This window comes from Colletotrichum aenigma, assembly GCF_013390185.1.
Source record: "Colletotrichum aenigma strain Cg56 chromosome Unknown KSG_Cg56_contig07, whole genome shotgun sequence".
NCBI classification, from domain to species: Eukaryota; Fungi; Ascomycota; class Sordariomycetes; order Glomerellales; family Glomerellaceae; genus Colletotrichum; species Colletotrichum aenigma.
The window spans coordinates 4,346,775-4,370,668 of NW_023500913.1; the positions used below are offsets into that span (position 1 = coordinate 4,346,775).

The window sequence follows — 23,894 nt, forward strand, 5'->3', positions numbered from 1 at the left end:
AGCATGGCGGGCAAGTAGCATCACATGGTCATGTGCGTTAGCACTACAACCATAGCGCATTTATAGGCAGTATTCTAGCATGAAACTAGGAGTTTTGGACAGAATCAGAATGCATATTGGACAGATTAGAGATCTCAATTGCTCCGTCCGTTGCTACGTATGAGCCTTGCTTAGCCGCTACAGGATCTCTACTTCGTTGCAAAATTCTTCATACTCTCGTGTGCCGGGCCTTCAGGGGTTACGTATGCCTGTCTTCTGCGTCAGTATTCAGGTCGCCGTCATGGATTTGAGGATGTGGAGTCAAACCTTGGTTAATCCTCCATCTACCACAAGCTCTTGGGCATTGACGAACGAGCTCGCATCGCTGGCAAGAAATAGCGCCGCAGACGCTTGCTCGATAGGTTCGCCAAACCTTCCTTGGGGCAAGTGAACTTCCCTGCGTGCTCTCCTCTCCACATTCGTACCCAGGTAGTCTTGCATGAGAGGGGTGTTCAGCGGTCCCGGGCACAACGTATTGAATCTGATGCCTTCTCTCGCATGAACTATGGCGAGCTCTCGCGTCATAGCAATGATGGCACCCTTGCTGGTGGTATAGGCTAGTTGGGCTGTTGCAGAACCAATCAAGCCGACAACCGAGGATGTGTTAATCACACTTCCCCGGGCCTTTCTGTGCTTGCGCATGCTCAAGACGGCGTGTTTGCACCCGTGCCAAGTTCCCTTGACATTGACTTGATAGGTGAGATCCCAAGCCTTCTGGGTCACTTCAAGCGCATCACCATCTTCGTGGGGGAAGACGCCAGCATTATTGAGCATTACATCAACGCCGCCGTGTTGGTCCAAGTACTGGACCAGAGCTGCAACGTCATCTTCGTTAGACACATCGCATGTCTTGTAGTCAACTCGTCCGGGATGCGGTCCGTGAAGTTCCACATTTTGCCGCAGGTCTTCAAGGGCTTTGTTTGACACATCGGACAGCAAAAGGTTCGCTCCAGACTTGGCGAACAGAATTGCTATTTGAGTACCAATACTCCTATCTAATATCAGAAGTCTAATCTTGTTTTCTTGAACAGATCATGGCGTACCCAGCAGCTCCTGTGATGATAACATTTTTCCCTGTCAACTGGAATAACTCCGACATGGTTTCGGTATTCGGGATGTTGAACAATAGACGGAATAAGACCCACAGGTACGGCTTCTGGGAACGGAGGTGTGGTCGGCTGCGTGTCCGTCGCTCGGCTTACACGAGTTGTCGGCATTCAGTGAGAAAGGTGACCGGCGTGGGTCTATGCTCCGACCGAGGCAATGCAGCAAATGGGTATTCCGAAAGTTGACCACATTGTGAGCTGTCGTCACATAATCCCTTCCATGTTTCCGTCTGACTCAGTGTACAAAATATCAATAAGACTGCAATAGCTTCTGAAGACCATGACGTGAGATAGAGTAAGCCTGAGTCAGTAGTTGATCGCCTTGAATCACCATGGGATAGGTGCAGCGCATGGGCCCTCATCGGCTCCGTCTTCGGCCCCGAGTGATTTCGCCAACCATCATTCGGTAGGGACGAATCGGGAAGTTGCTCTGTCGGCAATTCTGGATATTCACATCGAGGTTGAGGTACTTCACTTTGATAATGTGTAAATAGACGCTTCATGATCATTCGTCTTAGCAGATAGTACCCAACAAAGAAAGTATTTGCAAGATTAAGTGGATTCAAGGTAGACTTGAGAAGTAGGCATGAATAAAGTTGTTTTGGCTTAAAGTTCTTCTCAATGATGATGCGTATAAGACAATGATGACTGCTGTGGTAGAAGAGGGCAAAGAAGTAGTAATGTTTATTGATTTATGTCTACCAAGGGACAACCTGGCCGGTCTGGGTGACGAACTTCCCCGACGTAGTCTCTCGGCTCGCTCCGTCAATGACTTGGAGACAGCCACTGACACTGCTGTCGATTGTGTCCGGGGGTCCGGCAGCGTAATTCCATGCGTTCGCTGCGTAATTGCCCATGTCTGTCTGGACCCACCCAGGATGAAGGGCGACGGCGACCAGATTCTTGTGCTGGGCATGCAGCGACTTGGTGATGTGATTCAAAGCTGCTTTGCTCGGGCCATAGGCACCCCCGGGGACCGGCTCTTGCGTTTCAATGGATCCAACAGAGGAAGTGACACCAATGAACTTGGCGGGGACGTCAGTCTCGGTGCGGGGCTTGTCCATCAGTGGCCAGAGACCTTGGAACACCATCAACGGAGCAATCGTGTTGATCTCGAATGCTTTGCGGAAGTCCTCGGCTGGAGTTGTAGAGATAGGAAGCATGGGGAAAGGAGCAGCTGCGTTGCTGACCAAAATGTCGATGCGATCCACGGTGCCAGCAGTAGCTACTGTGAAAGCTTCACGCACAGCGGCAGGAGACGGCGCCGAGGAGAGGTCGAGCAGCATGACATGCAACTCGCTACCAGAGCCTTTGGTGACTTCGGCAACGCCCGATTTCAGCGAGGCGGCGGCAGCATCACTGCGCACTGAAGCGACGACGGTTGTGGAAGGACGGGCGATCAGGGCCTTGACCAGGCCCAGGCCGATGCCCTTGTTGGTGCCCGTGATCACGTAGACGGTGTTCGTCATGATACAACTGTGAAGGACGATTGTTCTCGGAGATTAAAAGGAACAAGGCCGGGGAACTTGGATATGGAACTAGGTTCAAGCTGGTGCGGATGAGATAGGAGGAAAGAAAAGCAAGCTGCGCTGAATTCAAGCTGCATTTTCGTGTAAGAGGATTGGAAGGATCAGCGCGGGGGAAGAGACGAGCACGTGAGCCAAGAACCCGCTGCTGCGCCGCAGAAGAAAGAGTTTAGGTGTATCAAGCCACTTATCACGTCAGCGTCTCATCTGTTCCATCCCATGTCACTTGGTTGCAGCCTCGGAGCCTCATCATGTTTCTGTGTTCATCTATTGGTCTTCATCTATCGCGGGTACGTTTACTCATTGTATTCTCTGTATCTTCATCCCAAAATGCGGAATTCTTCGTGAGCTGCATCCAATCCGTTCGCGAAGCCCTCGGCGACCTTCAAGGCCCGGGCGCGCTCCTCCTCCACGCGTTCCCATGTCCATCCGCCGCCGGCCACTGGTGGGGGCGGGGCCGGGACCGTAGGCAGTGACGAGGTGGAGTCTCCGTGTCTCCTGGAGGACTTCTCACCCTTGTCCCTCTTCTTTGAGTCCTTGTCTTTTGACTTCTTTTCCTTCTTGGACTTGCTCAGAGACTCGGAGGAAGTGTTGCCGTCGACCCAGTTCAAGTTGGGGACCTCGGTGCGGAGAACTCCCGCTGCCTGAAAAAACTTCTCTGGTGGCACCGTCAGGCGGCCGGCCTTGACGACGCACTTCGAAATCGCCGTCGCATAGACGCTTGGCGAGCGAGAAGGCGCCTTGCCGTTCACTGACTTCTTTCGCTTCTCGGCAAAGTGAGTAATGACGTAAATCCACTTGCGGTCCCAGGAGAGAATTCTGCTGTGCATGTCGAAAGCTACACCGATCTTGATCTCCTTCTTGAAGTTGCAAGAGGTGCCGGCGAGAAGCACTTGGACGCCCTCCTTGTACTCCTTGTACAGTCCGCCGCGGATAGCCTGAGACCGCAGGGCAGCAAGGAGATCCGTTCTGGCAACATCAAGGTCAGAGAAGTAGGTGCTGTTGGACTTGTGCAAGTTGTAGTCGGTTTCAAGCAGGGCCACACGAGAAGGAGTGACAACTGGCCGGAAAATGGATCCTGGCCGGGAGTCAAAGTAACGCTTTCTCGGGAACCAAATGTTGTAGAAGACACGCAACTGAGACCATGTCAGACTGATGCGCTATTTCGATGAGGGAACGATCTGCCGCTGAGATGACTTACGTGCCAGACGAAGGGCAATCTTTTGAAGTTGAGACAGAAGGCAGCTGCTGCAAGGGCGGCAAGGCACGCCTTGCCCTTGTTCTTCGCAGCCCAGCGCTGGGCCTGTTCAAGGGCCCGCAGGAGCACCGGCTTCGCGGCCTTGAAGGCCTCGATGGCCCTCGCGCGCAACGTCGCCCCGAGTCCTACAGGTTGAGAAGACGACCAAGGCAGAGCCTCTGTCGCCCGTTTGCGCAACATTGTGCTCTTTCCTCGACCGGGAGGTTGATGAGGCAACGACCAATTGACGCTCAGTGAAGGTTTGCAGTGGAATGACGGGACATGCCTCGGTCAAGTCAGGCCCAAACTCACCGCCGGTGGAAGCCTCAGAACCCCTCTACACGTGGCACGATGAGTCAGCTGTTCAGGGGAAAAGGCGGTCAGGGGGATTTCCCAAATACGATGCCCCGGGCGAGCCGTTGAGTCTCATGAAAGTGGGATTCCATAGTATCCCTGTTGAAACAGTCTGGTTCGTCAATTTCAGAAGAGAGGCTCGCTTAGCAGAGGCTGGACCAATGTAATGTCGGGAACGAAAAGACAAGTGGAATCTAGTCTTAGTGAAATTCAATAGCCTGGTGGACCGGAGATTCCACTCGATTGAGTGCTCCGATAGGCTGCAAAATGCCCAGCTGAGAAACCCGTTTTCGTTGGGGTCTAAGTGATGTCATTTCCCAGCCACAGGCAGACTGTTCCAGGCCAGGCACCACCATCTGAACCGCGGCCCGCGGGGCACAGCGCCCCTTGAGTCAGTACGAAGCCTAAGGTCGTCGGTAGTCGTAGCACTGTGAGGTCGGTGTACATAGTAGACGACAGTGAGCATGAACGTCTTCTTGATGTTGAATTGTTCTTGATATTGCATTCAAAATCTTTCATACATATTATATATTATATACGCTGTCTTCGGGTTCAAAATGATGCTCCTCATGATGCTGGCTGAGAAATGACTTCTGTTGTTGTTTTCGCCCCCTCATTTGATGAGTTTTCTTCAGTTGAACTCGGCGCTGGTTTTGGTGGTCTTAGTGGAATCCACTTGATGAGAACCCACCCAAAGGTGCTCAGACAGGTTAAAACGATGACTAGCAAGAATATGTTTTTGATGCCGCTGTTGTACTCTCGAAGCGCAATTGTGAGCTGCTCTGGTGTGAGCGACTCTCTAAGGAACCCGAAACGATTCAAGAGCGTGTCACGGTCCACGGATGGGATCAGTTGCGTGAGACGTTCAATCCTGGTGATGAAGATGTTCTGGGCCACGCTGATGAAGATGGAGCCCCCAACAGTGTTCACTAAGATGATGGCAGACGTGCCGTAGGGGACGTCGGAGGGGTCGAGGGCGACCTGAACCCCAACAATGGACTGCTGGACCCCGGCGCCGGTGCCGAGACCAAACAAGATCTGGTAGCCGATCCATTTAGCACTCTCAATATCGGGCTGGAAGGTGTAAAGCATGCCGGCTCCAAGGGAAGCAAATATTGTTCCAGCGATCATGAATGGCGGAAGGTATCCAACAATGGACGCCCCAATCCCCGCAGACACGCCGGAGAAGATTAGGGCGAGAACCATCGGCAGCAGTCGGACACCCGACTCGCGGGCAGAAACGCCCTGGATGGCCTGGAACCACACTGGAATCTGCAGCGACCAAGTTAGAACGCGCGAGCGCAAGGAAGACAGATGCTGCTGCTGGGACGTGACTCACATAGTAGAGAACAACCATTTGCGCACTCGACAACGCAAATCCGTACCACAGAGATGAAGCGAAGGACCTGTTTCTCAAAAGTCGCGTCGGGAACGTGGCTTTTTCCTTCAGCCAGTGCTGGTGAACAGCAACCGATATGAACGAGACCCCAAACACCACAAGGAGCCCGATCAGTCTGGCGTCGCTCCAATTGTACAGCGTCGATCCCCATTCAAGCGCGAGAAGGAGGCAGGTGATACTTCCCACTAAGCCCGTCCCGCCGATGAAGTCGACCCCCTTGATTCTGTCTTTCAATGGCGCCTGCTGGCCTGGGGTTTGCGGCGGCTTGAACAGAAAGACAAGGACGATGAACAGCACGCCCCCAATAGGGAGATTTACCCAGAAGCACCATCTCCATCCAATGTGACTGGCAATCGCGCCGCCAATGATTGGTCCCAGTACAACAGCGACGCCTTCAAGGGATCCAAGGATGCCTGTAAACATCGGCCGCTGCTGCAGAGGCACGACAAGGGCCGTGATGCTTCATCCTTGGGTCAGCAACTGAGTCCGAAAAAAAGTCCTCTCCGTCTGCTACTCACATTAAAGCGCCGGAGATGCAACCGGCGCTGCCGAGACCCGCAATCGCCCTTCCGGCGATGAAGCTCCCGGCATTGCGTGCCAGAGCACATACTAAAGAACCACCTTCCAGCAACAGCAGCGACGCAAGGAATACTGCTTTGCTTGAGAATGTGGCGTAGAGTTTTCCAAATGTTGGCTGGGTTGCACCAGTTACCAACAAACTATGCCCAAGGTAAGTGAGGAGCCATCCACCGATGAATAGGTCGTCAACCCTGACTTACTACACAGACCCGTACCATCCTACGTCTTTGACAGATTGAAACTCTTCTGATAATGTAGGGACAATTGTTGCGACCATTGTGGCGTCCTATACGTACCATTAGCGATCAATCTTTCTTAAGTGCCTCCTAATACTTACAAGAGCAGCGATCAACAGCGACAACCCAAGGGCGGTGACCATGAGCACCCTCGGAACCATAGGAGGGAATGATTGTTCATCATCTTTCTCCTGTTGCGAGACATCTTGAGATGCAGATAGTGAGTGCGAGTCTTCGACGGCGGCCGACGGATCTGGTTCTGAAGCCATACCAAGGTATGGTGACAATTTTGCAGCTTCGGTCGCTAGAATCACTGAATCTGCTATGGATGCGCCTCAAAGACCCCTATCAACGGAGCATATGGGTGACTTAGCGCTGTGTAGAGAAGAACATACTGCGACCAATCCCCATGTACAGGCGACTGATTGTCAATAGACCCTGAAACGGGCCTGTGACGGGCTCCCGCCGACCTGCCGGCAGCCAATCCCGCCGGCGACCGGGTTTTCCGCCGGAAGCCGGCCGGAGGGCCACCGGGCGGACCGTGCCGACGAATGTCCAGTCCGGTCATGCTGAGGTCAGCGCTAAACCAAATATGACCACCACACGAAGTGTCGAGATTACCTCACCTGGACGATACGAACAGATTCAGTGCCAGGGGTCCCTGGTAACTTCCTGGGGAAGGGCCAGTTGGCAGAGTACGGGGAATATTGTAGTTGGGTGTAGTGAATGCGGAACAGCTGTGGGAAAGGTGCCAAACGATTTTGGCCGATTTTTCGATGCATGCATGCAAGTTGTCAAGACGACACCGATTGACAACGACACCCCAACCGCCAGGGGTTCTCACAACGAAGATCCGCACCTTGAAGCCGGCCGAAAGACCGACGATGTGCAACTTACCGACCTTTGCTGGTGCAAAGCCAGAATCCAAAGAGACAACATATGTCGACATCGACATTGAAGATCTCAAGCAATCCGGCATCCCGGCAGGCTCGGTTTTGAACGCCGCATGGTGCTTGGCACTGTATTTATACACCGGCCAGGATCATATCTCATTTGCCTCAACGGACGAAGATGGCAGAAGTGCTAGCAAGACATACATCGTTGATCATCACCATACTCTCCGCGATGTGGTCAATCAACTGGCCATCGCTCCAACTCATAATGGAGTGAACGGCACTCATACCAATGGGATCGTTACCAATGGCTCACAGGACGCTTTTTACAACACGATGATCAGATTCACATCTCAGTCTTCTCATATCAACGGATTTGCAAAGGCAAATGGAGTCACGACCTCTCATTTTACACTACCAGATGAATATCAGCTAGCGGTGGAAGGATCCTACGACGAAGCTATGGGTCCTGAGTGCCGCTTGTTGTTCCGTCTGTCTTTCATGTCCCTAAATGAGGCTCAAAATGTGGCATCCACGTTGAGTCATCTCATACGCGAGCTGGTCCACTCGGGCAACAAACTCATCCGCAACCTACAACTTAGCCACAGAGATCAATACCAGATACGTCAATGGAACGGCGTGCCACTCTCGTATTCGGTACGCCTTCTCCATGAGGCCATCACTCAAGTTGCCAGAGAGAGACCAGATGCTGCAGCGGTAGACGCATGGGACGGACGCTTGACTTTCAAGGCTTTGGAGGATACGTCGAACCTGCTTGGGAAGCAATTGATCCGGCATGGAGTAGTCCCTGGATCTTTGGTGCTTTTGAGTTTCGATAAGTCATTGTGGGCTATTGTTTCGTGGTTGGCAGTTCTCAAAGTTGGAGCAGCATGCGTCTTTCTGGACCAGAGAGCTCCTGCTAATCGTGTACAACAAATCATCAGAGCAACAGGCGCGACTCATGCACTTGCGGGTGCATCTACAGCAACAACTCTCAGTGAACTCGGCCTAGCAGTCATACAAGTCCCTAACCACGCCGCCACTTCTAATGGCTTCCACGATGACAGACACATCTGGCCGCGAGTGCATCCGGAGGACACTGCTTTCGTCATTTTCACGTCGGGAAGTACTGGTACCCCGAAAGGAATTGTGCTCTCTCACTCGATCATCTACACGACCGCTTTGGACATCATCAAGAACCTGGAGGTCAAAGGTGACTCGAGAATTCTGCAATTCTGTTCCTACACCTTCGACATGAGTATCGCCGACATGGCCACTGGATTGCTTGCGGGAGCTTGTATCTGCGTACCTTCCGAATCTGATCGGCTCGATCGTTTGCAGGCTTACCTCCAAGATGTACGCACAACGTGGGGAATCCTGACGCCAACTGTCGCACGCTTGCTGGATCCGAAGACAATTCCTGCCATGAAGACATTAATATTGGGTGGCGAATTGGTGAGGGACTCAGATATCCAGCCGTGGGTTGATGCAGGAGTCCGCGTCTACAATGGTTACGGTCCAGCAGAAGCGACATTCTTGGCAACTGCAACTCGGGGACCCATCGCGGGGCGAGCCAGTTCTATCGGCCACGGCCTGAACATGAGAACTTGGATTGTTGATCCTGGCAGAGATCAGCTTTCACCAATTGGCGCTGTTGGCGAACTTGTTGTCGAAGGCCCGGTCCTAGCCATTGGGTATCTAAATGATCCTCGGAAGACAGCCGAAAGCTTCATCTCCAACCCGAATTGGGCACAACTGGACATACCCGATGCGACAGCTCACAGAAGATTCTACAAGACTGGTGACTTGGCACGCTACTCCACTGACGGATCCTTGGAGTGCCTTGGACGCGCAGACACTCAGATCAAGCTTGGAGGTCAACGTGTAGAGCTCTCGGATATTGAGCATCACCTGCGCAGGTATACTTCAATAACGGAATCCGCCGTATTCTTTCCCAGGCATGGACCTTTAGCTGGACGTCTCACGGCAGTTGTTGTCGGAGAGAGCTCGCCTGTTGTTACCAATGGACATGGCAGTTCCTTCCGCCCTTGCGAGGTTGACTTCGTATCCAAGGCAAAGTCGCTGCTGCTGCAAGCTGTAGCTCCTTACATGGTACCCTCTCTGTGGCTTCAGACTTTTTCATTACCATACACGTCTACTGGCAAGCTGGATCGGCCTTCTTTGTTAGACAAGTTGGAAGCCATTGCGCAAGAAAGCTCGTACCATCTCCTCGGCGAAAAGACAACTACAACTACTGCCGATATCACGCCGGCCGAAGCAATGTTGCAGCGAGCTTGCAGTGATGTTCTCAACATCCCTCTTCACAAGGTGAATCTCAACAGGTCCTTCTTCGCCCTCGGCGGAGATTCTATCACTAGCATGCAGGTTATATCCACACTCAGACTTGCCAACAAGTCGTTACGGGTGAAGGATCTCCTGACATCTTCATCCTTAAGGGAGGCAGCATCAAAGATTGGAGAACTCAAAACCCATCAGCCCCTTCCGGCGATTGATGCGGGTCAACGGTTTCCACTGTCCCCCATTCAACAACTCTTCTTCAAGATCTCGACGTCTCGCAACACAAGAGATCATTTCCATCAAAGTGTTTTTGTCAGGATTGAGCAACCAAGAGAGGCCCAGGTTGTTGAGAAGGCTATTGCCAGCCTCGTAGCGAGACATCCTATGCTGAGGGCCCGATTCGAACAAGCGCCAACAGGGGAGTGGGTTCAATACATCACCGAGAACACTGATCAGTCCTATCAGTTTGTGTATCACCCAACCACAACCTCCGATCTTCGGGCTAAACTGATGCTTACTTCTCGTGCATCATTATCAGCGGAGAAGGGACCCTTGATCCGCGTCAACATGTTTGAGGACAGTGGTGCTCAATATCTCTTCCTTGTAATTCATCATCTGGTTGTGGATCTTGTGTCTTGGAGAGTCATTCTTGAAGAGCTCGAATCGGCTCTCACAGAAGCCCAACCAACATTCAGAAACTCGTTCCCGTTTCTTGCTTGGGCTAACCAGCAGAGAGAGTATGCCAACACATTGACGATCATTCGCGTGTTGCCAGAGCTTGTGCCTGCCTCTGACTTCTCGTTCTGGGGCATAGAGAGACAACAAAACATCTACGCCGACGTGCGTGAAAAGCGCTTCTCCATCAGCCCTGATATCACCAATGATGTTTTGGTCAACTGCCACCATGCTCTGCAGACAGAACCAGTGGACATCCTCATAGCCGCTCTGTTACAATCGTTCGGCAAAGCCTTCCGTGAAAGGCGCCCGCCAGCAGTGTTCACAGAGGCTCACGGAAGAGAGGCCTGGGATGACCAGATGGACCTCTCGCGGACTATCGGCTGGTTCACCACGGTGTACCCCATTCACGCAAGCGACTTCAAAGACGCCATAGACCTAGTTATGAAGGTCAAGGATGCCAGGAAGCGAACCCCCAACAACGGCTTCGACTACTTTAGCGCCTCTTTCCTTACAACTGAAGGCCATGATGCCTTCCAGAGCCACCTCCCAGCGGAAGTTCTCTTTAATTACGAGGGACGATATCAGCTTCTGGAAAAAGAAGGCTCTCTACTCCGACAAGAATCCTGGACGGCTGGTGAAGCATTGGAAGACATTAGCCCAGAGCTTCAGCGCTTTTCCCTCTTTGAGATCGCTGCTAGCGTTCTGGATGACCGCCTCCAGTTTACCTTCGCATGGAATTCCAGGCTGAAGCATCAGGGCAAGATTGAAACGTGGCTAGCTGGCATACCCGCCGCTGTCGAGGAGATCGTTAGCACGCTGAGATCTTCCCCGCGGCAGTTCAGTTTGAGTGATCTCGACCAATTCAACCTTGGGTATCCCGAGCTGGACACCCTGAAGCGCACGATGAAGCAGATTCCGGGTGTAAGTACTTTGGAAGATGTTGAAGATGTATATCCTTGCTCGCCAATGCAAGAATCACTGGCCTTGAGTCAATCTCGAGCTGAAGGGGTGTATGAAGTTGATATCATCTGGGAAGTAACCTCTTCTACTGGAGCTAAGCTTGATCTGAGTCGTCTCCAACAAGCGTGGGGCAGCCTTGTATCCCGTCATGCAGCTCTCAGGACGGTCTTCATAGAGACGCCAGCTACGGTTGGCATGCTCGATCAAGTTGTCCTCAGGAAGTATGCTCCTCAATGCAAGCTTCTTCGGGCAAAGACCGCTGATGAAGCCCTCAAGATGCTGGCTGATTACCCAGAAAAGCCAAAAGGATTGAGTCGAACGGAACCTCTTCACAGGCTACTGATATGCTCTGCCGACGACGGGCGCTCATTCGTGAGATTTGAGATCAATCATATCGTCTTTGACGGCATGTCTATTGCTCCTTTATTGGGTGACCTGTCACGAGCTTATGACGGAAGCCTCACCGCGAACTGGAGTTCACCATATGCTAGCTTCATTCGCTACATCCGAGATCCAAAGCTGAGGGAGGAGAGCATCGCATACTGGAAGCAGTATTTGGCTGGGGCCGAAGCTTGCGTATTCCCGCCTCTTCTTGACGTTACGAATGGCGAAAGCGAGCAAAAGGCTGTACATGTTCCGCTCGGAATCGCGCACACGCAGCTGCAGGACAGGATCGCGGAGCTTGAGGTCACTTTCCCGGTTCTGATTCAACTGGTATGGCTGCTCGTGCTTCGTGTTTACACCAACAGCAGCCAAGCCGTCACTGGCTACCTCGCTTCGGGACGAGACGCCCCTATCGCCGACATCGAGGGAGCTATCGGCCCCTTCATCTCTATGCTTCTTTGCTATATTGACTTCACGGACCCCCAATCCCTTCTCGCCCTCCTAAGGAAGCTGCAACAAGACTCCATCAACGGCGCAGCGCATCAAGCCAGCTCGTTGGCTGAGATCCAGAACGCCGTCGGTATCACTGGCGGCGCGTTGTTTAACGCGGGTATATCATTCATGCCCCTGCTGGACAAGAGGGCCCAACAAGGGTTAAGTCTGCTCTTCGAAGAGAAGTCGATTAAGGATCCAACAGAGGTAAATTATTCTTGCCATTTTCCACAGACTGTTGATCACTTTGCTGACGCAATCACAGTTTGAACTTGCTCTCATTGTAGAGACTGGAGAAGACGCAGCTCAGATCTCCATCCACTATCGCACGTCCCTTGTCAGCGAAGGTCACGCGAACAACATTGCCTCAACCGTCAGCCATATTCTCACGGAGATATTGAGAGATCCTTCAAGGACCCCAGATGAGATACCTGCGCTCAGTTCTCACGACCTCCAACAACTGTGGAAGTGGAACGAGACATGCGTAGCCCCGGTCGAGGAATGCGTTCATCACTTCGTGGAGAAGACAATGCGGGATCACCCTGAGAAAGAGGCCATCTTCAGCTGGGATGGATCACTGTCATACCGTGAACTGGATGATCTTTCGAGGAATCTCGCTCATCATCTCAAGAGCCTTGGTATTGGCCCAGAGAAAATCGTGCCTCTTTGTTTCGAGAAATCGAAGTGGGCTGTCGTCGCCATGCTGGCGGTTTTACGCGCAGGCGCATGTTTTGTGATGCTCGACCCAATACATCCGGATGCTCGTGTGCTTTCAATTGCTGAGGAAGTCGAGACCGACGTTTTACTTTGTTCGCCTCTTACTGAACCCAAGTTTGAGGCAATCAAAAAGAAAGTCCTTGTTATCGAGTCAAATCTTGCATACGGGTTACCATCCACAGACCCGAGTCTGCCGGTCTGCCAAGAGGTCACTCCAGACAACGCCATGTACGTGGTCTTCACTTCTGGAACCACAGGCGCACCTAAGGGTTCCATCACATCCCACAGAGCCTATTGTACCGGCTTCCGAGAGCACGCGTGGGCAATCGAAGTCGGCCCAGAGTCTAGGACCTTGCAATTCTCAGCATACAGTTTCGATGCCAGTGTTGGTGACATTTTGACAACGCTCCTCGTCGGAGGGTGTATCTGTATTCCTTCGGAAGAGGATAGAAGCATGGAAATATCGAACTTCATCGCCAAGAGTCGAGCGACATGGGCTGGCTGGACACCATCCTTTGCCTCCCTTGTTGATCCCGACACGGTACCGACGCTGACCGTGCTTCTTATGGCTGGCGAACCGCTCCCTGCATCTCAGGTTGACGCCTGGGTTGATCGATTGAAACTGCTCAACATCTATGGCCCCAGCGAGTGCAGCGTTGCTTGCGTCGTCAACAAGGACGTCACTCGTGAGACGAATGCTTCCAACATCGGCCGTGGCTATCGGTGTGTCACCTGGGTTGTTGATGAGAATGACCATGAACGACTGCGGCCCATCGGATCTGCCGGAGAGCTGCTGATCGAAGGCCCGATCCTCGCGCGTGGGTATCTCAAGAGACCAGAAAAGACATCGGAGGTATTTATCGATGCTCCTTCATGGCTTAAGAATGGCCCCCATCCTAGGACCAACCGTCTTTATAAGACTGGAGATCTTGTCAGATACAACTCAGACGGAACCATCAACTTCATCGGCCGAAAAGACACACAATTGAAGATCAATGGCCAACGTGTAGAGATTGGTGAGATCGAACACTCACTCCGGAGCAGCATACCGCCAACGGCTGGCCCTGTCGTTGTCGATCTACTCAAGCGGTCTGGAGCTGGCGAGCAGGACCTTTTGGCCGCCTTTGTTCACGTCGGTACTGACGATACGACGCCAGAGGACCCGGACGATATCATTGCGACCGAACCTTCGGCTCTCGAGAAGTTTCAAGATCTCGCCAGACAGATTCATGAGACGGCATCGTCCCTTCCACGGTATATGAGTCCGCATGTTTTCATCCCTTTGAAGGTTCTGCCGATCACTACTGCCGGCAAGCTGGACAGACGTGCTCTTCAACGAGTAACAAGTCAGCTCTCCAGAGATGAGCTTGTCTCTTTCACGTCTAGTGCCAAGGAGACGGGAAGAACGCCGGAAGAATGTCAACTTGCGGAGATGTGGAAGAAGGTTCTCCGTGTGAGTTCCGTTGGAATCTGCGATAACTTCTTCAGGCTTGGAGGCGACTCGGTTGCAGCCATGACTCTGCGGTCTGAAGCGCGACGCAGTGGTCTCGGCATCTCCGTTGCCGACATCTTCTCAAATCCCGTACTGGCAGACATGGCCAACGTGATGGACAAAGTCGCTGCAACTGACGGAGAAGTCACAATAGAACCTTTTGCTCTACTCAGAGAATACGAGTCGATACCTCGCCTAATCGACGAGATATCTCAAGAGTACGACGTTTCACCGGAGGCCATCGAGGACGTTTTGCCCTGCGTCCCCATGCAAGAAGCTCTCATGGCGTTATCCGCTCGCCAGTCATCGGCACAAACATATGTGCTGCACGCCCCATACAAGGTCCCGGTCGACATTGATGAGGACCGCTTCCAGAGAGCTTGGGAGATGACGACCAAAGACCATGCTGTGCTGCGAAGTCGCATTGTGCTGAAACCACAGGGAGCCCTGCTGGTCATCACGAAAGACAGCATTCCTGTCACCAAGCACGTCGGTCTTCTGAACGATTACATGACCCAGCAAAGGCAGCAGGCTTTCGGCTACGGCACGCCACTTTTACGACTTGGACTTGTCGAGGAGGGCGAGGATCGATACTTCGTCTTCAATGCTCATCATGCCATATACGACGGATGGTCCACGAAGTTGATCTGGGATACGGTTCTGCAGCATTACCGCGGCGAGCCTAGAGATCCGGCTCCCCAGTTCCAGGCACTAGTTGCAAAGCTGCGGGCCACACCAAAAGAGCCATCTGAAGAATACTGGAGAGAGGCGATCGTCGAAAGACAAAGTGTATCTTTCCCACTGATCCCCGTGTCGCATAAACCTGTCGCCCGTGCTGGTACCAGCTTCAGATTCCCTCTACCCGCTGCTTCAACCTCGGATCGCAATGTTACTCCGGCAACTTTGATCAACGCCGCATGGGCTCTTGTCAACGCGCAGTACTCGGCAGACTCAACAGCAACGTACGGCTGCACCCTATCTGGAAGGGACTTCCCTCTACCAGGTATCGAACAACTAGTCGGACCTACCATTGTGACCGTGCCCAGGCAATTCGCAGTGCGAGGAGATGAGTCCCTCGCTGACTTCTTAGACCGCGTACAAAGGGTCGCTATCGAGAGCATCTCGCATCAACATTTGGGTCTTTCCGACATCCAAGCTGTAAGCTCAGCCGCACAAGAGGCCTACGACTTCGCCTCCCTGATGGTCGTACATCCGGACGCCGCTCTTCGACTGCCTTTCGAGGATATCAATATCACTCCTGTTCCGTTGGATATGACAGAGTCTTACACCTATCCCCTCGCAGTTGAGTTCATGCCAAGCGAGAAAGAGCTGTCAATCGACGTTAGATTTGACCCTGATTGCATCGACTTGGACATGGTGAATATCGTCATGCATCATTTCAACCACATTCTGCAAGGCATCTGCAACGCCAGTGCGTCGGCTGTTGTAGGGGATGTCATGACCATCTCGCGAGAAGACGCATCTCTCATAGAAACGTGGAACAGCAACAGCATCAATCCAGTTGAGGCATGTGTGCATCATCTCATCGAGAAGCAAGTTCAGGCACAGCCGGATCGCCCGGCTGTTGTCTCTCATGATGCATCCCTTTCGTACGCTGAGCTGGATCTATGGGCAAATCAGATCGCCCACCAGATCACCTCGACGAACCTTGTGAAGACTGGCGAATATGTCGGACTTTGTTTGGACAAGTCAGCAATGGCAGTTCCAGCCATGGTAGCCGTCCTCAAAGCCGGTGGCGCATTCCTGCCGCTCAATCCGGACCATCCTTCAGCCCGCCTCCAAGCCCTCCTCGATGAAGCCAATGTCAAGCTTGTACTCGCGTCCCCAGGCAGAGTTGCATCTCTATCGGGCAGCCTGGACTGCAAAGTCTTGCCTGCTGGCGATTTCCAACCAGCTCAGACAGCTCAGCCACCTTCAAATGTCACAGTCACTCCTGCACAAGCAGCGTATCTGCTTTTCACATCCGGTAGCACAGGCAAACCAAAAGGTGTTGTCATTGATCACCTTGCCTGGGCTTCCGCAATCGCAGCTCAATCCACAACTTTCGGCTTCGGGCCTCACATCAGAATGCTGCAGTTCAGTAGCTACACGTTCGACGCCATGATCTTCGAGATCTTCATCACGCTTACCTCAGGTGGATGTGTTTGCGCGCCTTCCGAATCGGAGAGAATGAACGATCTCAGTGGATATATCACCAGGGAGCGGGTCAACGCTCTCATCTCTACACCCTCTGTCACCAGACTTCTTGTACCAGCCAAGGTCCCCACCCTCAAGCTCGTCATGGTGGGAGGTGAGCCATTGGCACCCTCTGATATTGAAGCTTGGTTAAGCCAGCCCGGAGTATCCTTTGTCAACGCATATGGTCCGACAGAAGCCTGTGTCATGGCCACTGGTCGCAAAGTCACGCCCACAGACAGCAGCTCCAACATCGGAGTTCCTGTCGGTACAGCCATATGGGTGGTCAGCCCTTTCACGCAGACTTTGGCCCCCATCGGAGCCGTCGGAGAGCTTTGCATTGAGGGTCCGACCCTTGCCAGAGGATATTTGGGAGATCCAGGGAGAACGAATGCTTCTTTTGAGACAGACCCGCAATGTTTGCCAGCAGGATCCAGGCGGCGCATCTACCACACTGGAGATTTGGTTCGATACAACGCAGACGGTACGATAAATTTTGTTGGGAGACGCGACGGCCAAGTCAAGCTACACGGTCAGCGCATTGAAGTCGGTGAGATTGAAGAAAACATCAGAAAAATCATGTCAAAGAACCCGGATTTCAAGCACATTGGCGTTGAGCTTTCTGACTCACCCAATAACCGCAACCAGCCATTCTTGGCAGCACTCCTTGTCATGAACATCCCCTACGAGCACAGAGTATCTGACATTGGATGTGCGTCAATGATGGATCTTTCAAGACCAGAATTGTTCCAAGTGGCTACCGATTTACTACAACAACTTCGAAATCTCTTGCCGGAATACATGGTTCCTTCAGCTTATATTGCCGTCGAACAACTGCCGACAACTGCTTCAAGCAAGCGCGACCGTGTCTTCGTCAAGGCATGTATCACCGAACTCTCTACGAAGGGTCTCCTATTCCCCGTCGCCGCAACTAAGGGCGAGCGAAAGGAGCTGTTCGGCAACGAAAAGCTTCTTCAAGAGTGGTGGGCTCAAGTCTTGAAGCTTGACGCTGAGAACATCAGCGCAGGGGATCATTTCTTTGCGTTGGGTGGCAACTCCATTACAGCCATCAGGCTCGCCGGTCTTGCCCGATCGTCAAAGCATCGTCTCATGTTCGAAGACATTTTCTCTTCCCCAGTCTTGTCTGAAATGGCATCTCGTATTGCAGTCGGGATTGATCAGGAGAAGCCTATGCCGAAGGCCTTCGAGCTCTTATCAGCATCACAGCTTGCTGCGATTCTTTCGAGCGTTCTTCCCCTCTATGGGATCAACAGGGATGAAGTTGAGGACATCTACCCCTGCACACCTCTTCAAGAGAGTCTCATGGCAGTAACAGCACGAAACTCTGGTGCATACATCTCCGCAGACACCATGGAAATCTCAGACGGGGAATTACCCCGACTTCAAGAAGCATGGAAAATGGCGTTCGAGAGGTTCGAACTACTCCGCACCAGAATTGTTCTAAGTCATGAGTTTGGCTCGCTTCAAGTTGTCGTTCGACAAGATCCCATCTGGCACGAAGCCACAGATATCGAGAGCTTTGTCCACCAGGTCCAAGAATCGCACGGATATGGCAAGCCGATGGTTCATCTCGCAGTCATTCCTACCCACACGTCCGGAATCGTCAAGGTGGTCTTCAGCGCGCACCACTCCGTTTATGATGGTTGGTCCCTGGGCTTGATTCGACAGTTCCTCGAAAGCCATTTCACCGGAGATTCCACCAATTCAGACTCGGTTCGAACATTCCCGTTCAAGCTTTTCATGCGCCACTTGATCGATCAAGATCCTGCAGAGGCAGAGTCATACTGGAAGCAAAGAATGTCTGGTCTCGAGGCACTTCCGTTCCCTCGTCTGCCGCACGATCCTAAGCATCAGCCACTGGCAACCGCCTTCCTTGAAGAAGCAGTTCCGCTCCCCAAATATCAAAGCTTGGGCTCTGCGGTTACCATGGCTACGGCTGTACGAGCTGCTTGGTCGCTTACCATTTCACACTACGTCGCAAGCCCTGACACTGTGTTTGGTGCAATTGTTACGGGAAGAGAGACTACCGACATCTCGGACATTGAGGCCATCGCAGGACCCACGATTGCAACTGTCCCAACGCGCATCAAGATCGACTATGGCTCGAGTATTTCCGATTTTCTTGCGGATGTTCAAAGAGATGCCGTGGCGGAGTCTCGTTTCTGTCAGCTAGGTCTCCAGGGCATTGCCCGTGTCAGCAAGGAATGCCACCAGAGTTGCGAGTTTGGCAGCATCCTTGTCGTTCAACCCCCCTCGCTCAACAGCGGAACCAACAAGGTGCCTACACTTAGACAAGGACCGGTGGCATCGCCAAAGTTCTTCCCGCAGGCGCTAGTCCTTGACTGCCAGTTATCGTCAGATAATGATCATGTTTCAGTGACATTGAGTTACGACCCTGAAATGGTGGGAGATGCGCATGCAGCGTTCGTTCTCTCAACCTTTTCCACTCTCCTACGCAACCTCATTTCGGCTACTCCCAGCACATTAGTTCAGGACTTGTCAGGACTATCAGCGGCGCACATGTCCGAAATCGATCTCATCACTAGGAAGAAGACTCCGGCTGTCGTTGACTCCTGCATTCATGATTTGATCGAGCAACAAGCGAAGCAATGCCCCAACAATATCGCTATCGATGCCTGGGACGGTTCTATGACCTACGCGGAACTCAGTGCCGTCTCCTCTGCTTTAGCTCAACAACTTCAAGAGCTTGGCATCGGACCAGAGAAAGCAGTGCCGTTCTTGTTCGAGAAGTCCAAATGGGCAATAGTTTCAATGATGGCAATCTGGAAGGCGGGTGGATACTTTGTGCCACTTGACCCCAAGAGTCCAAACCAGAGACTGCAGCAACTCGTCCAAGCAACCAGCGCCAGCATTATCTTGACATCATCCGAGTACTCCAGTCGATGCCAAGATTTGAGATGCAAGCCTGTGTTGGTTAACGAAGATACGGTTCCCTCTCTTGGCGAAGGCGTGACCGCTGTTCAGACCACGATGAAGACACACAATCCGGCATATGTCCTCTTCACCTCGGGCACGACTGGAATCCCCAAAGGTGTGCTCCTAGAACACAGGACACTCTCTTCGTCCATATCTGCGCTTGGGAAGTATTTGGGCTTGAACGCGGAGACAAGATTCCTGCAATCTTGCGCATACACCTTCGACGTCATGTTGCTAGATGCCTTCGCCGCTCTCATCCACGGCGGCTGCGTCTGTGTTCCATCTGAACACCAGAAGATGAACGATTTGGCTGGCTTCGTTCAGGACTTTCAAGTCAACACAACCTGGTTCACAACTTCATTGTCCAGGATCATTGATCCCGACTCAGTGCCTAGTCTCAGGACAGTGGTCATGGGCGGTGAAGCAGTTTTGCAGAGCGACGTGGACCGGTGGGCCTCGAAGGTTCGACTCGTTGCCGGCTATGGCCCAACAGAGACGTGTATTGTTACCCTCATTGGGGAACTCACACCGACCACACCACCCAACACTGTCGGCTGGCCAGTTGCATGCAGAGCTTGGGTTGTCAGCCCACTTAAGTCCTCCGAGCTAGTTCCCATTGGAGGTATCGGAGAGCTTTGCATCGAAGGTCCATGCTTGGCCCGTGGATATCTCGGAAATGAAGGTGCGACCAAAGCAGCCTTCATCGACGCCCCTTCGTGGTTGCCGGGAGATTCTTCAAATACCCGAGTCTACCGAACTGGTGATTATGTTTACTACAACGCAGATGGCAGTCTGAGCTTCTTCGCTCGGAAAGATTCCCAGGTCAAGATTCGCGGTCAGAGAGTCGAACTTTCCGAGATTGAAGAAGCTATCCGACAACATGTTCCGAGCTGGTTGACTGTTGCTGTGGACGTTTTCAAGCCTGGGGGACAAGATCGGCAAATTCTCGCAGCCGTGTTTGGAATGGGCGAGAAGTTTGAGAGAGCTGCCCGCGACTCTGGTCCCAATGCGGTTCTAGTCGATTTTATGAAGGAGTTGTCCAAGGCTCTCAAAGGTCGATTGTCTGAGACCCTGCCGGGCCACATGATCCCTGATGCGTATATCCCGCTCACAAGGATACCTGTGCAGACCTCTGGGAAGCTGGACCGACGAGCGCTGCAAGTCATGGTCACATCAATGACCTTCAAATCCATCGCCACATACACCAGCGCGGACGACTCTCACCAAAAGCCGGCGACCGAAAGCGAGCGGGTATTAGCCGGTCTATGGTGCACTGCCTTGAAGATCTCGGACGTATCATCTGTGAGCGCATCAGACAACTTCTTCAGCCTGGGTGGCGATTCTATCCTCGCCATGCGCCTTGTCGCACTATTGCGAACGGAAGGCTACTCTCTTGCCGTTGCAGAGATCTTCTCAAACCCGACACTTTCCGGAATGGCCTCCAAGATGCAACAGATAGAAACCAGTGGCCAGCCGGGAGGTAGTAAGCTTTTGCAGACAGCCATCGCATCACGAAGGGTAAATGATGCTCTGAGAATCAAGATCGCCGGCAAGCACGACGTCGAGCTCAGTAGAATCGAGGACATCTATGCTTGCACCTATATGCAGGAGTTCTTCATAGAGGATTCTATCAAGGTTCCTGGCGCTCACGTTGTGCAGTTCATTTTCGCACTCGATGGCACAATCAACCTGCCGAGGCTGCATTCTGCGATTGATCGCTGCGCACTTGAGTTTCCTATTCTTCGGACGAGACTTTTTCAAGAATCGAAACAACTCTGCCAAGCTGTGCTCACCGACAAGATCCTCTGGCGAGAAGTCTCGGAAACGAGCTTGGCCGACGCCCTCAAGACTGACAAAACGATCTCCACCGGTCTTGGAGATGCCCTGACCAGGGTGACCATCGTTCGAGGCGTCGAAAAGGTCGCAACTCATCTCATCTGGACTCTGCATCACTCCCTTTACGACGCATGGACACTGCGACTTCTCTTGGATGCCGTCAATGAGGCTTACCAGAGTGACGCCCTCCAGGTCAAGCCCCGACTTGCCTTCCAACAGCTAATTGAACACATTGGAAGCAGAGATCTGGCTGCCGATCGTTCGTTCTGGGCATCATACCTTTCAGGCGCTGGTAACTCCCCGCTGTTCGGCTACCTGTTTGTGCGCGATCCTGTGAAGGACATGAGAGCAGACTACCAGATTTCGCTGCCACAAAAAGTAGAAGGAGCTACTTTGACAGCGACGATAGCATCAGCTTGGGTCCGGGTGGTTAGCCGTCTGACTCAGTCTAACGATGTCACCATTGGATACCTCGTCACTGGCCGCGCGGTGTCAATCCCCGGAATTCAGCAATGCGTCGGACCGGCGATTTCCAAGGTCCCGCTCCGGGTCCGGCTGGAAAGTGGAGACACCACCGCCGATGTTTCGGAGAAGGTCCAGAACGAACTCACCCGACTCATGCCGTACGAACTTTCAGGATTGAAGACGATCCAGAGCGCCAGCCAAGATGCAAGGGATGCTTGTCGTTTCCCTGTAGATTTGACTGTCCACCCACACGGCACACTTTCTTTCGCAGGCGAGGGCATTGGCATGCGCTTCGCAGGAGGCGAGGTCGCTAGGGCCCCTCCTGGTGGCTTCTCTGTCGAATGCACCATTACAGAAAGTGGCATCGAAGTCACTGCTTTTTGGGACAGCCGAGCGGCCCGAAAAGAGAGTATCGACTCGTTGTTGGAGGATTTTAAGACAGTCCTGCTCTCTTAATTTCACCGGGATTCCATGGCGTTTATTGGCGTGCGCTCAAGTTTCATCATGAGTTTTCCTTTCTTTTTCTTGTATTGAGCCAATTCCTTCCATAGATTCATTTTTTCGTTTCAATTGGAGTTTCTAGAAAATAGACGATACTTCATTTGGCATCTTCCAATGAATAACACAGAACACTGCGTGCATCGGTCGCCCCAAGTGACCATATTCGCCTATGCATACCAGGAATGTTCGGCCGATCTTGATTGTTGCCTCTTCCGTTCAGAACCTTGGGACGGTTGGGTGTTGTCGAAAGTTTAACAGCTGCACAAGAAGCTTAGAGATCGCGTGCGTCGGAACCAGCCATGAATTCAATCCTTCAAAGTTTTAAGCTTCTTCTACACTGGCTCAGAAAGTCTACCCCATGTGTTTGACAACAAAATCTGAACCACGCGCATGCATTTTAGTTAGATCCGTATCGCAGAAAGGTTGGACCAAAGTCTGGGGAATCTTTATCTTTGGTCTTGGCGTTGTCATTCTTCCCGAATGAAATTGTGCGGTAATGTAACGACAATGGTCACATTGCGTGAGGTGTTGGAATTACTTGATTACTACTTTACTCGTTCACATCCGCGCCATACTCCAAGAGTAACTTCAGGGTTTCGATCCTCTCCAGCACCACCGCCAAGTGTACCAATGTTCGCTTCTGGGTATCCTTCAAATTGACGCAACGCTTCAAAAGCCCTTCAAAAGGCTGCAATCTACTTTTCTCCTCACACCATTTCAACAATCCTCGCAGTTGTTCGATATCGTCGCGAACAATAGCTTTGTGGAAGACAGTCGTTCCCGAGTCATCTGGCAACGTGATATCGGCCCCCAAATCCAGCAGCGTGCGAGCCGCGACAGTGTCGCCCCTTTCCACAGCTAGATGAAGAGCCGTCTTCCCTGACTTATTCTTGGAATCCACGTTACCTCCGCTCTTGATAAGAAGTCGTGCGATTTCTAGATTGCCGCGCATAACGGCGCTAAGCAGCGGTGTGGACTCTGTTGTTGAATCGTGCGACACGACAGAATTGCATGAGCTGCAACAGCTTGGTATCGATGATGGCGTGAGCCCCTTCAGACTCGAGGGCGTGCTAACAGTATCGATGGTTGATGCAGTCCTAGAAATGTTCGCGGAGTCGGCAGAATCCTGGTGGAATGCAGTCAGTGACTGAAGAGCGCACAGTTGAGAAAATCGAAGGGCGCCTACGTTGAGGTCACCGAGGCAGCTGAACGCGTCGCTTGGGCTGTCATGTGTTTGCGATTGAGTAGTTGTGAGTGCCAAAGGCTGCTCGGATTGTGACCCTCTTGGCTGAGACGATGTTTCCGTTACTTGTAACTGCAATGACGGCTGAGGTTGACTTCGAGGCTGTGGTGCTCCCAGTTGGGTGGCGGATTTTACTGCTGCTGGTGCGATTGACGAGTTCAGCGCGGCATCGATGCAATCCAAGCCTGTGGAAACGTTTGGCGACTCGAAATCATCAAGTCCGGGAACATCGAGAAAGTCAACCGTAGAATCTGGTTGATACGATGTATCGAAGAACTCCGGTGTTCGCGATCGGGTGTTGCTCC

The 23,894-nt window shown here is 52.4% G+C and overlaps 5 protein-coding genes across 5 annotated transcripts; 1 reads left to right on the forward strand and 4 right to left on the reverse strand.

Moving 5' to 3' along the window:
- Positions 1 to 188: 188 nt before the first annotated feature.
- On the reverse strand, positions 189 to 1,138 carry fabG-5 (3-oxoacyl-[acyl-carrier-protein] reductase FabG; the record flags this gene model as incomplete). The annotated part of the gene is made up of 3 exons (XM_037326704.1): positions 189 to 248; positions 307 to 1,030; positions 1,083 to 1,138. The coding sequence occupies 3 exons, from the start codon at positions 1,136 to 1,138 to the stop codon at positions 189 to 191; spliced, it is 840 nt and encodes a 279-aa protein (XP_037175550.1).
- Positions 1,139 to 1,843: 705 nt separating this feature from the next.
- Nor1-0 (Norsolorinic acid ketoreductase nor1) lies at positions 1,844 to 2,614 on the reverse strand (the record flags this gene model as incomplete). The annotated part of the gene is made up of 1 exon (XM_037326705.1): positions 1,844 to 2,614. The coding sequence occupies one exon, from the start codon at positions 2,612 to 2,614 to the stop codon at positions 1,844 to 1,846; it is 771 nt and encodes a 256-aa protein (XP_037175551.1).
- A 377-nt stretch (positions 2,615 to 2,991) lies between these two features.
- atnL-0 (putative thioesterase atnL) lies at positions 2,992 to 4,109 on the reverse strand (the record flags this gene model as incomplete). Its single annotated transcript, XM_037326706.1, has 2 exons — positions 2,992 to 3,807; positions 3,873 to 4,109. The coding sequence occupies 2 exons, from the start codon at positions 4,107 to 4,109 to the stop codon at positions 2,992 to 2,994; spliced, it is 1,053 nt and encodes a 350-aa protein (XP_037175606.1).
- Positions 4,110 to 4,829: 720 nt separating this feature from the next.
- apf11 (Efflux pump apf11) lies at positions 4,830 to 6,745 on the reverse strand (the record flags this gene model as incomplete). Its single annotated transcript, XM_037326707.1, has 5 exons — positions 4,830 to 5,534; positions 5,602 to 6,121; positions 6,180 to 6,380; positions 6,441 to 6,526; positions 6,578 to 6,745. 5 exons carry the CDS (start codon positions 6,743 to 6,745, stop codon positions 4,830 to 4,832), a joined length of 1,680 nt encoding a protein of 559 aa, XP_037175278.1.
- A 615-nt stretch (positions 6,746 to 7,360) lies between these two features.
- Positions 7,361 to 22,301, forward strand: apf1 (Apicidin F synthase; the record flags this gene model as incomplete). Its single annotated transcript, XM_037326708.1, has 2 exons — positions 7,361 to 12,388; positions 12,447 to 22,301. 2 exons carry the CDS (start codon positions 7,361 to 7,363, stop codon positions 22,299 to 22,301), a joined length of 14,883 nt encoding a protein of 4,960 aa, XP_037175271.1.
- Between the last annotated feature and the right edge of the window lie 1,593 nt (positions 22,302 to 23,894).